The 12,588-nt window shown below is 42.8% G+C and overlaps 1 protein-coding gene across 9 annotated transcripts in view; it reads left to right on the top strand.

Moving 5' to 3' along the window:
• The window catches only part of ESRRG (estrogen related receptor gamma), a 374,879-nt gene that overhangs the window by 204,498 nt on the left and 157,793 nt on the right, over nt 1–12,588 (top strand). Inside the window, exon 1 of one of the 9 annotated variants that reach the window (XM_032102999.1) lies at nt 9,364–9,517. The exons of the other annotated variants lie outside the window; for them this stretch is intronic. Within the exon in view, the coding sequence (XP_031958890.1) occupies nt 9,462–9,517 (56 nt within the window). The 5' untranslated portion in view covers nt 9,364–9,461. Of the gene's footprint in view, nt 1–9,363; nt 9,518–12,588 lie in introns of those variants that run through there. 9 annotated transcript variants of the gene reach the window in all.

Here is a 12,588-nt window from a genome sequence, read left to right as displayed (position 1 = left end):
TAGAAAAGTAACATTAAAAGAGATCCTATTCTTGTTTTTCTGCCAAATTCATTATTGAATAAAAGACTGTTAGAATTCTGAAAATATGTGTACTAAATTCAAGCAGTGCTAAAGAATGCAGATATGGCCTTTAATAACACTGGAGAAGTTTATGTTAATGCCTTGGGAGCAAATAATCTGAAGTTGGACTAAACAGGTCAGTAGGAAGACTGAGTTGCAACTTTTCCTTTTGATATTTTATTTCTGAGAGCCTTTCCAATTTTTTAAGCCTATTGTTTCCTTGACAATATTAGAGAAATTCTTATCTGTCTCTTAACAGTCACATTGTAATGGTTGCATGCAGAAATTGCTTTAGATTTTCTTGCCATAACAGCTCCCTGGCATTATCCTCCTGCTTATAAACTGCAGTTCCTTTGGACACAGTCCTGGAAGGGTTCAAATCAGGTAACAGCAAGGGTGTTCCCCAGGAAATCAGTATTTCATTTTGGGTAGTATTGTTTGAACTCAGGCTCAGATAAGTTGTAACCATATTATTCTGGGTTACCTGGTCAGTAAAGATACTGCATTATGGCCCTAGTATTAGATCTGTTTCCTAGATGCACAAAAAATGGACGTACTTTGAGGAATTAGGTAATCAGGAATCTGTTATACAATGTTAAAGCATTGTAGGTTATCAGGATTCTGTTCTGCACTGCTGAGGTACTGAGTGGGGGTTGTGTGCTACTCAAGTCAACATGCATTTGATTGAGGAAAGAATGTAAAATCTGGCTGTCACCTGGAAGCTCTGTAAGCTTGGAGGGACAAAATTAATAAAGTGGCTTCTAACTAGAATGAAAGATAGAGACATTCTCTTCATATGTATGCATGTGTTGGTTCAGCTTACTTTCTTGTCACCTACTTTTTGTGTGTGAAGACATGTAGGTAACCAAGAGCCTATAGTATAATACATTTACATGTGGTTTGTGTAGGTATAGGCACACACAGAGATATATCTGCAGTAATTGAACCAAATTGTTTGTGATACAAGTGTCAGAAGTGCAGTAAGTCTAAAGGCTGTACTTTCTGGATCATCTCACACCTTGAGTGACTGCTTCAGCAATGAAATATTGACTGGATCTGCTTAAAAGTCTTACTGCTATTTTATTGCTTTATTCAGCATAATCAGAATCAAATAATTATAATTCTTACTTTTCCTTTTTTATCTGTGAAAGACAGAAGTTTATGTCGTAGGCAAGTTTAACTCGATTTCTGGAAATGTAACACCTGAAATGGGGGCAGAGCTGGTGGGAGGCAAAACCAGCCTAATATGAAAACTTAAATTTGCATGTTTCTTAAAAAATGAATTAAGATATAAATTCAAATTTGCAAGTAAATGAATTAAGCTGAAAGAGCATATGCATAACGTTTACACCTTAACCATTATAAGTGGAGCTAAATCTATTGATTTGAGATTGAATAATTGAGCAGGGCTAACTGTCTGGTCAATAGAAGTGAAGCTGCTACAGGACAGAAACAGAGTTTATAATAGAAGGCTTCAGCTGCAGAAGGATGTCATTATGATTATATGCTGTCATTTGATCATACTTACTAATAGATCCAGAAAAAATATTTTAATTGTAATAATGTCAGTTAACACAGGTATTTTTGTTAGTGTGACTCTTACGTATTGTATTAATGATATTAATGTTCCCTTAAATGTTAGTGTGTAAGTCTAATGGTGATAGCAGGATTGCTGCACTTGTGTTGGTGTGCACTGGCATCTTCTTGGTGGGCGTTCTAAATCTCCTACCCTCCACTAAGTGGAAAGGAATATAGCAATGCTGAACAGCATCTCAGTGCAGCCTGACACATCAGATCTTGGACTTTCAGGGGGCTGGAGATGAAGGAGCTGGGAAAAGAGCAGTTGGTGGTGAATTCCACTTTTCTTTCAAACCCCTGGAACCACACAGTTACCATCTGGGAGTTGTATATCCCTGATAACCTTTCTTTTAAGTCTCTTTGTCTTAATGGTTGGGAGAAGTACAAGGAGTTCTTAATGTCTTCCTAGGCACACAAGTGTGTGTCCAAGAAATCATGTAACCTGCAGTCTAATTATGCCCCTAAACAAAGTTTACATTTTCGAGTGCTCAGTCAGTCAGCTGATACAGGCATTTAAAAAAGGCACGTATACTGAAACAATCAGAATTCTGTTACTACAGGGACAGAGTCCAGTGGCCTTCATGGAAGCCTCTACCTATTTTAGATCTTGGTGTCTAGAGATAAGAGTAGCTATTACTTTATGGGGAGGAAGGATTTGTTTACTCTTGAGCATCTGAACTCAGCCTTTGTTACCAGTGGTTTCAGAGCTGTTAATTTCCCATGGTGAAAGCTCTTTTCACCAGCACAATCAGGTTATCCTGAGCTGAGGATGTTTCACTAGTCTCATTTGTCTCCAGTATTAATTCTGTGCCAAATTCTTGCTTCCTAGGTCAGTGAAATGTTAGAGAATCTCACCTCGATCTTAGCGAGAACAGTTACAGGCTGCTTTATTATATTGAATTGTTCCTTAATAGTTATGGATAACAGGATAACCATGTAGAAAGTCCCTACTTGATAAACAGATTGGGGGTTTGTGACTTTCAGTAGTTAAAATAGATGCCTTCCTGAGGCTGGTATTTATTGTAGCTAAACTGTGTTTAATTTAGTGTTCCTTGCACCTTTAAAAAGTGCAACCCCTTTAATCTATTGTCTTTAAAAGCATGTATTAGATGTCAGACAACATAAAGGCAGTATGTAGAGATAACCCTCATGTAAGTGATGGTTCCAGTCATCTAGTGTATGGATAAAAGATTTCCAAGGCTATGTTACTTGGCAGTTCAACATGATCTAGCTGTTTGTTAATCAGAGAACACGAGAAGAACAAAGGATGGAGAACAAAAATGTTGAAAAAAAAGTGTTGTATAGCTAGAAGATGTACAGTGGGACAAGTAACACGGGGGTAGGATTGGATAAAGCAGTTATGGAAACAATGAGCCGTAAGAGGGCAAAATTTGTTTCACTTTGTTTCTTGTGACTTGAGTTTGTTGGTAAAGGGGATAACATTTTGTATTCAGGCAGAGAGCATGTTCTGTAAATCTCTTCAGTTACCCGTTCCCTGGGTGTCGCAATAGATTAAGTCGCTGTGTGATGATATGACACCGCCATCACTCGTCTTCCTGGGATATTGCTGGAGGCAACAACAAACCTGTGTCTTTGGCACATGTGAAGGAATTTAGTGCTTGAGGGGTTAAATTACACAGGCTCCCCTGTGGATCAGCTTATGCTTGGACAGTAATAATAGCAATAACATTAATAATAAAAATGCCAGAGTGAAGGGAGTGGAGGGGGAGCAGGGGGAGAAAAAGGCAGAAGAGTGATGGAAGATGGGCTGGGACAGTCGGGGGTGGGGGAAGGCAGGCTGGAGGATGCGTTTTGTATAGCAGGTGTCCCGGCTCCACGTCAGATGTCGTAGGAGCCTCTGCGACATGGACATGCCCAAATAGATGGCACAAAAGCTTTGAGGGTGGTTGGTGGCTCTGTGCGTGTCTGCGCTCTTGCTTCAAGCCATGATATCCTAGGGCAGTGTAACAAGCAATTCGTGTCAGCTCACAGTAAAGATTATTGGTGTTTTCACTGGGGAAATATTTACACTCCATCTTCTTCTATTTTTAGCACTTTGAGCTTGCAGTCAGGTAGAAGGGCAGGTGGGGGAGTGGGAAGAGACCCATTGAGGGACACGTCTCATCCCTCAATTAGATGGAGCTAAACCCCTAATCTTGCTTAGGAATAGCTGCTGATGCTAAGTTTTCTTCTTTCCCTTCTGGTTTAGTGGGATATTCCATTTCACTGCAGTATAGGTGATAGAATGGGATGTCAACTGGAATGTTTTGATTCTAACAGAAAGCATAAACACATTTTAAGGAAGGTATTTTTACATAGACGAGGCCTCCAGAAAGAAATCCACCAAAAGGTAATATAAGTGCAGAATAAAGTATTGGGGATTTTTGGTTTTTTTTTTTTTTTTTTTTTTTAATTCCTGGGTAGAAAAGCCATCACAGTAAAAGACAGCAATTTATTGCATTGCTGGGGGAAAAAAACCAAAAACCAAACTAAAACAAAAAACAACAAACAAAGAGAGAAATCTGAATTTGTTCTCTTTCAGATTTGTTGTTTATAATAATAATCCTTCTAGTGAAAAGGGCTAATTTACTCTTTCTATAGGAATATTTTAAGTGTGATTATCATAATATCACAGCTGCTGAAAAGGTCTAAAATAGGGCATTGACCTTGAACGTGTTCCTGCGTTTAGTATGTGGTGCTTAACATTCAAGAAACAATACAACTGCAACTCATTTATAAATGTATAATCTCAAAATGTTAACTCTTACTCTGTAAATACATGCCACAAGGATTGTAAAAAGCTTGCAGTATCCCATGAAGTACATGTGGTATTTTATCAGTGTAAATATGTATAAGATTTTCAAGATTTCTGCTGGGAATACTCCATAACTAAAGTAAGTTTTCCCTTTGGTACTGCACTAGTTTATGATTTAATTTTTACTGACATTCCACCAGTCATATTATTAGCTTCACAAAATGAAAGTGAAATAATCCTGTATTAATTAAACAGAGCAACTGAATTCCCTCAGTCATCTTATCCTTGGCTGTCTGAGACAGTAATGCACTTCAGTTTCTCTGAAGAAACTTACACTAAAAAAAGAGCTTGGGGTGATAGTGAGATATCCATATTGAAGTGTGTGCCTGAATTATCTTTAGGGAGGAGACCTTTTTTGGTGGGTGACAGGCAATGTGCGTGCGGTTCCCTTTTTCTGTTTTTTTGTTTTTTGGGGTTTTTTTTCTTTTCTTTTTTCCCTTTCTTTCATTTAGTCAGAGGCTTTGGAAAAGGTGTTTTGTCAAGAGAATAATATTCATTTATAGCAGTGTGAACAGATTCTATTCTGTACCAGTGAAAGCAGTCATTTAAATACCCATACCCATGCCCTTGAAAATAAAACAAGGAGAAAATATGGAGTATTTATTTGAGACCAGATAAATTGAATGTAGTTCAGTAACATGGTAAGGCAATTGCTGTTATTTCACAGAGATATTTTTTATATGCTGGAACTGAGTGTAGCAGCAAAAGCTGAAAGCCTTGCTCCGTGTATTTGTGAACACACTGTGGAAAAGTTCTAAGGAGCATCAGAGATTGTGTTGTGTGAGCTTTTTTCCCTAAGATCAAAACAAAGAGTAATTAATGGTAAATACAGACTGAAGTAGCAGATGGCTTTTAAGTAATAATAACTTGACAGCATTTGTCCAACTATGTTCAAACAGGTGAGCAGAATTTTGAACTTTTGAGGCATTAGTGTTTTTAAAAACTCATTAGCAGCATATCCAGGGGTGCACCAAGTGCCTTCCAGTGAGAAGCACAAAAGAGAAGTAGACAGTGGCAATACTGTTCTAATGTAAATATCACTGTAGCATAGAGTGAGATCACATCTGAGTTGTGCTTCTTTAGTCAGTGATTGTGAATAAAGAGAAGATCACATATTTGATGACACATCAGTATTTATTTCAAACTCTTAACAATATGGTATTTTCCAGCTGGACTTTGAATAAGGTTCCATAGTGTATTGCGAATTTCTGTCTAAAGTTAACAGTATGCTTGTTCCCAAATAAATCCTCAGCAGCTACCAGACTTTCACATTCTTGCTGCTTCCCTGCTGGCTTAAGCTTGTTGCTCCTTTTGGTAAATACACATTTGACACAATGTACTGTGAGGCTTCTGTGAAGTGCCACTGAACCTTATTTCAGTTGCCTTGAGTGGTTGTGCTTTAAGAATCTGGCCCTTCTGATGCCTTGAAATGTCTGTAGTATTTAGATGTGAAGATGCTTAAAGATGTACTGTTTGGCACACAGGGAAAATTAGATGCACAGAGACATGGAAATGGAGATGCTGCTCAGCAATGCCCCTTGACTGGTACAGGCACTCCTGATGATTTTTCCCTTCCCCTCTCTTGATTCCATTACCACTGTTTCATATAGACTCCTTGTGGTAAGATTTTGCACTGTACATTTTGATAAGTTATTGCAGATATGTGTTTGCATGCACGTTGTTATTGTGTATTCCCTGACAAAATTCAGTAAACTGATGCCTGGTTTACTTTTTTCCCTCCCCTACTACTGCTTTTATTTATTTCTACAGAAGAGCTTAAAATGAAGCTACAGTTAGCCCCAGTTTATTTGCTGCTGTAATCTCTTTCTTATCTTGGTTTTTTTTTTTCCTCCACTTTCCCCAAACTGATCTGTAACTGTGAAACCCAAGTTCAAGAATGTAGCTGGAATTCCAGGCCCCAGTCTGGTGGAGGTGACACTTTCAGTCCCTGGGGGAAGAAGCCAACTGCTTTGTTTATCAACATGCAAAGTACAGCACAGTATTTCTGGTTCTCCAAGAGGCAGCACTGGCAGGGCAGAGAGCTGCTTGCTTGGATGAAAGATGCTTGATAGAAAACTAGCGATGGCTCACAGGGGGAGAGGAAAAATGCATTATTTGGGAGTGTAGAGGAGGGTGGGGGACAACAAGCTCACAAGGTAGTGGAAACTATGGGAATGTGAAAACGAGGGCTTACAGGAAGACAGACCATGACAGAAGGAGAGACCATCGTGTTTCAGCCCCTGAATATAAAATCTTAGGAGATAATGAACAAAAGTAGGAATGAAGCTAACCTGTGCTTTGGTAGGTTTCAAAGTGGATTAGCTGTCAGATTTTAAGGAAGGTGTATTCCAAGGAATGTAATACAGAAAAGTGACCATATCAAATCACACATTTACAGGGATTCATTTATGGGTGATTTTTATGTAAGAAAAAGACATACACATGTATTGAAAGCATTTTGGAATAAAAAATATTGAAAAATAGATATTTTGGGTATAAATTTATAAACAGACATACTCATGTACCAAATCTACACACAGAGTTATTCAGTACAAACAATGTATTTGTATGTTTTGCTCATGTGCACATGTAAATCAGTTTATAAGACTTGTATTTTGAGTATATAGTCATACAGATAACTATACATAAAGACATCATATTCAAGTTCGATTTGATTCCAAAATCTACATTTATCAAGTTGTTACTTAAAGAGGATGTTCTAACACAGTAACATGATTTAATGCCTCTCGTTTTAAAATTTGGTAAAAACTGCTATTTTTTTTTTTTTGTCCCTGATGTTTCTACAGAGTATTTAAATTTTACTCTATATTTCAGAGCTTTTTAATTCACTGCTCACAAGCAAATTTACATCTTAATTACAGAGATCACATTTAACAATATAGACAGCATAATGCTACTGGTAATTAAGCTTTTACTACCTGCTTTTATATACAGTGGTCTGAGATGTAGTTTTGCTGTGTGAGTTCTGATTCCTAAAATTGCAAGTATTTACACCAGTTTCGTAGGAAGCAGGCCCAGTCTTCACATAAGGTTAAATACAGAACACTGGAATCTCTTTGCTGTAAACATAGACAAACATGTCTATTGAACCTATATATGTTGGAATTTGGTCCTGTTTCTGTATTTTTTTTTTTGTGTGTGTGTGTAAAATGCTGTGAAACAGATCTGGAGAGGGCATTTCTGTTCCCATTTGTGAATGGTATTACTGCACTCTAGGGTTCGCACTGATTTGTCTTGATCTAAAAGACTGCCAATTGCATCATGTTAGGGCTCCAGTCACAAAAGATCTTATAAGAGTTGAGCTGCATTCTAAGAAATTACTGTCTTTCCAGTGTTGGTTTGGTTTTTTTTCCTGGAGAAAAACAGCCTGCATCTGTTTTCACTGGTAGGGGCAGAAACGCTTTGAACCTGGAAAATACGTATGGTGCTTTAGTTGTAATATTAAGTAAAGGTGGTAGCTTTTGAAAAAAAAAAAAAATCATCCCATATTCATTACCGATCCTTTTAAAAATGGGATATATGCATGTGTTTCAGTGCAAACAGTGTCCCTAATGTCCCTAAATTTGACTATGGTCATAGTGTTGGAACAAGTTTAATCAGGAATTTTTCATATAACCAGAGAACAACTCTGAGCTGGCTGTAAGCAGTGTTTTGCTGGAACCCGGCTTGGTGATGTTTATGCAGGCTTGCCTATAGGGCTATGTGCTTATTGTCCCTTTCGTTCAGCAAAACTTACTTTACAAAAAACCCAAACCCCCAAACACTGTAGAGGTCTAGGCACTCTCTCAGATTTACTAATGCAGAGCTATTCCAGTGCAGCCCTTATCCCATTAAAATGAGGCAGGCTGAGTTGGTACACTAATCCCTGCACACTAACAGAGAAAATTGATCAGTTCTGGATCTTTTCTCATTTCTAAATATACACATTTAAACATCCAAATATTCGCACAGGGACACATGCCTTATATATATACACACAACCCCCCATGTTACGATGGCGCTATAACCTGTATAGGAACACGCATACCTGTATTGGCTCCCAGTAGCACCCATTATGTTAAGGGCTGGAATTGAGTGCTCGTTTTGTTAGGAACGTATTTTTTCTTTCTTTTTTCTTTTTGTTTTTAACTAAGTAGAAAAGGAACCTTTAATTTTTAAATAGGAAATTATATATCTCTATATTAGATAGTTGTTATAATTTTTATATGTTTTTATGTATGCTATCATATATACATAGTCAAATTCCAGCCCGCTCCCCCTCCCTTTTCCCCCCAAAAGTAACTCGCACGACAATGAAAAGTTGAGTTACCCAGAGGCTTCGGCAGGCTGCGCTTGGCGTTATAATTATTTGTTTTTCCCCGGCGCCGAGCAGTTCCAAAGGTTAGGGAAGCGGCGTTCAGGAGAGCGCGCCGGGAGCCGAGCCCGGCTGCCGCCACAGCGAAACGCCACGACCGGCAGCGGCGGCGGCGGCGCAAACTTCATCCTCTACCTTTGCGCGCAATCCTTAACCGGGAGCCTGCCAAGGTACCTGCCGAAGTTGGGCCCGGGCGGGAAGGGAAGGCGGGCGGGAGGGAAGGAGGGAAGCGGAGCGGGCAGCCCCCGGCGGTCGGTCCGGCGGCGCGGGCACGTCCGCGGGCTCTGCCCCGGCCGCCGCCGCCGCCTCAGGCCGCTCCCCCGTCCCCACCCTCTACCTGCCGCTCGCCCCGCGCGCCGGGCCGCCCCGGCGCCCCTGGCGCCTGATTGGCCGCGGCCCCACCAATCGGCCGTCCCCCCGGGCCGGGGGGATGCATATGTACAGCCCTGCTGCATATTCATGAGCTCCGCGCGGGGCTTTAAGTCCTTGATTAGGCGCGCGGGCGAGCTTTTGGTCCCCGCCCGCCGCCGCCGCCGCCGCGCCCGGAGCGCGCCCGTGCCAAGTGCGCGGCGCTCGGCCACGGAAACTTTGCTTTCACCGCGGGGGCGCACGGAGGATGGTCGCCGGGCGCACATGGATTCGGTAGAACTTTGCCTGCCGGAGCCGCTCTCCCTGCACTACGAGGAAGAGTAGGTACCGCTCCCCGCCCCCACCCCACCGCCGCACGCCGCCTGCCCCAAAACATGACAGGCGCCTAAGACGCCCCTGCAGGTAACGCTGCGCCGCGGCCGCGGGCGGGAGCCGGCCCGGGGCGCTGCGCGGCCGCTGCGAGCCGTGGGGGGGGGCCGAGCGGGAGGCGCCCGGCGGGAGCGGTGCTGGCGGCGGGCGAGCGCCCGGCCCCGCGGCCGCCCCGGCGCTCGCCGTCTGACAGGTGCGCCGGCTCCCCTGGCAGCGCCGGCGGAAAGGCGGCGGTGGGCGGGAGGGAGCCCGCGCCGCGCTGGGGCGCCGGCCGGGAGCGGCCGCCGGCGCGGTGCCCGGTGCGGTGGCGGCCGCCGGTGCGGTGCGAGCGCCCTGCCGGGGGGCGCCGCTCCGGACCCGCGGCGTCAGCGGCCGGGGGGGCGGCGTGGGGCACTTGGCGGGGTCCGCGCCGCACGGCGTGTCCCTCCCCGCGCCCGCTTCTCCCTACAAAAGGCAGCCGAACACACTTTTTAAGGAGCCGCAGTTCTTGGCTGGCACTTCTCAGCTACCTGGCGGAGTGACTCCGGCGGAAAGCGTGGCGCCCAAACAGAACCGGGCGGTCTGGGGTTGAGGAGCGGCTCCTGGACTTGATTTCAGCCCGCAGCCGGGATTAAATATTAGTATATCTCGGGAGCTGTCACCGGTTCATTTTTCTTCATGTCGAGCCACTTACGTCGCTGTGCCCTGGTGTTGGGCCGGGAGTGACAGGAGCGCCGAGGAGAAGCCCCGGCTGGCAGCCAGCATCGCCCCAGCCGCGGCCGCGGAGAGGCTGCACGGAAGGTGACAGTGTACTATAGGTAGATGCCCACTAGCTGTCCTTGCTGCCTGCACAGTGCATGGCTGGTGGTAATTAAGCCAGGCATGAAAAGTGAATGCCGTGATCGCATGTTAGGGCCATAATATGGGATGTAACAAATAGCCTGGCTCACAGGAATACAGTTTGGGAAGGGGACGCGGGGAAAACCCACTGTAGTGTTTTGGGGGTGAAGAAAAGAAAATAAACAGAGGTAGGGTGCCCCCTCAGCTATGGTTTATAGGTCAGCGCACTGTATATAGTGTAAGGTAGCTTCGTAATGTAAGAGTGCAGTTTCCATAGCTTTTACTAACAGTGACGCGTTTTTCATAAAATACATAAAAAGACGATAAGTTGAATATTCTATGGTTTTCGGGTGGGTTTTTTTTGTTTTTTTGTTTTTCTTTTTTGTGGATGTTTCAGCCCCCCACCCCCCCAAAGGAGCTTTCTTGAATTTACCTTCTTACAGCTAATTTGAATGATTAGTTTAGATAAGCCTCTTAGAGTAGATGCATTTAAATGAAATCGGGGCACATGTCTTTTTGGCTCTGGTGCAAGATTCAGACTAATTTTTTTCTTCCTCTGGCTCAATTAAAAGTAATGTTAAAACACTCGCAATGTATTGTCTGAGTGCAGGGCTGGAGGCATGTGGGGTTGAGTGGACACAGAGGAAGAACTAACCTTCAGAAACATATCTGCTTCTCCATCTCAATTAATAAACACCAGAGTTTTACACATTGTTAATATCCATAGTAACTGTGGTTTGACTACATACTGTAACATGCATGTGCGCATGTAAGCATAAGGACATACAAATAGATGTAGGAGTTTCTGCAGTTCTCATGGATGAGGGTAGAGAGGATTCAAGCTAAAAATTGTCCGAACATTTTGGGAGTGCACAGACATCTGTCTGACCATCACTAGGTATGCTTTGATTTTAAGGCAGAGCTTGTTAAAGAATGCAATAACTTAAAGCCAGCTGCAGTCTTAGCTTTTTGCTCTTTCAGCAATAACAATAGCATTAATAATTACTAATAGTTAATAAGCTAACAGATGCAATAAATATATCTGCTCATTTTGACATACGTGTCAGTTTAATAATTTTAAATGAATCACTGCGTTCATAACGGGAAATCTCCTTCAACCTCTGATTAAAATGTAACGTTGACTAAAGGATTATAGAGCGGACTTAATTTTACTGACTGTTTTAACAGTTGTCACAGCTGTTGGAAGAAGGAAAGGCAATTGAAACACTCCAGAAGAGCAGGGGGGGTAGGGAGGGGAGAGAACAGGAGTAGTTTAGTAAATTTAAACATGGTCTCTGAATGCCAAACATAGAAAATTGAGGAGATTTGTAACTCCAGAAAGCTTCTGAACGCTACATTTGCGTTCTGTGGCTCACTGTGTTTCATTCATTTGAATGTGTAGCTGCTTTCCCAGTTTCTCCATTTAAAAACATGCGATAGTGTTTAAATGTGAAACAAATTCATCTGTTCCCGTGCCTAGATTTTCATCTTACAACACAACCGATAGAATACGCAGATGACAAGAAATAAAGGTTGCGTAGAATGGCTGTAACATTTAAAAAGTGGACATAGGTGTCACATCATGTGAGTACTCCAGTGCAGTGATGGTTGGTATACATATTTTATATTTTTCTAACCATTCTCATGTTGTGATGTGGGAATGGTCTGTGGAGTCACCCTGTGAGTCTGGCCGGATTATGTTTGTGTATGGATGAATATGAGTGTGTGTGTTATTCACGTGTACATATATTTGTGTGTTTGTGTGTGTGCAAGGTGATTATGTGCTAAACATAAAAGAGTTTATGTCAGTTTCACTCTTTAAAATATTTTGCCATAGCTTCTAATTGCTGAAGAATTTTTTTAGAGGTGTCTTTCATTTGTAAAGGCAGGAAAGGGGCAGGCTGAAGAGCGCTTCTTTGTGAAGTGGGAAGCAGCACTTGATTCCGCTCCACGGTTTCTCCAGGCTCTGAAAGTCTTTAACCTCGCCCGTTTGTCTTATTAGATAGCTTGTTACTGAGAAATAAAGCCCCAGGCTGATGTTCCAGCGGGTACCCGGTGTGTGGGGTGGCACACAACCCTGGGCAGGCGTACAGCCCCTGCCTGGCCTCTCTCAGGGCTCTCCCCTTGGGCAGCAGGCAGGCCTTGGTCCCTTCTTCCTTCCCTGTTTCCGGTCGTAGGGCTTTGCTTTTTTTCATTCTGCTAC

Source organism: Corvus moneduloides, chromosome 3 (assembly GCF_009650955.1).
Source record: "Corvus moneduloides isolate bCorMon1 chromosome 3, bCorMon1.pri, whole genome shotgun sequence".
Lineage (NCBI taxonomy): Eukaryota > Metazoa > Chordata > Aves > Passeriformes > Corvidae > Corvus > Corvus moneduloides.
Note: the sequence above shows the minus strand (reverse complement) of the source record. Positions and strands in the feature narration are given on the sequence as shown.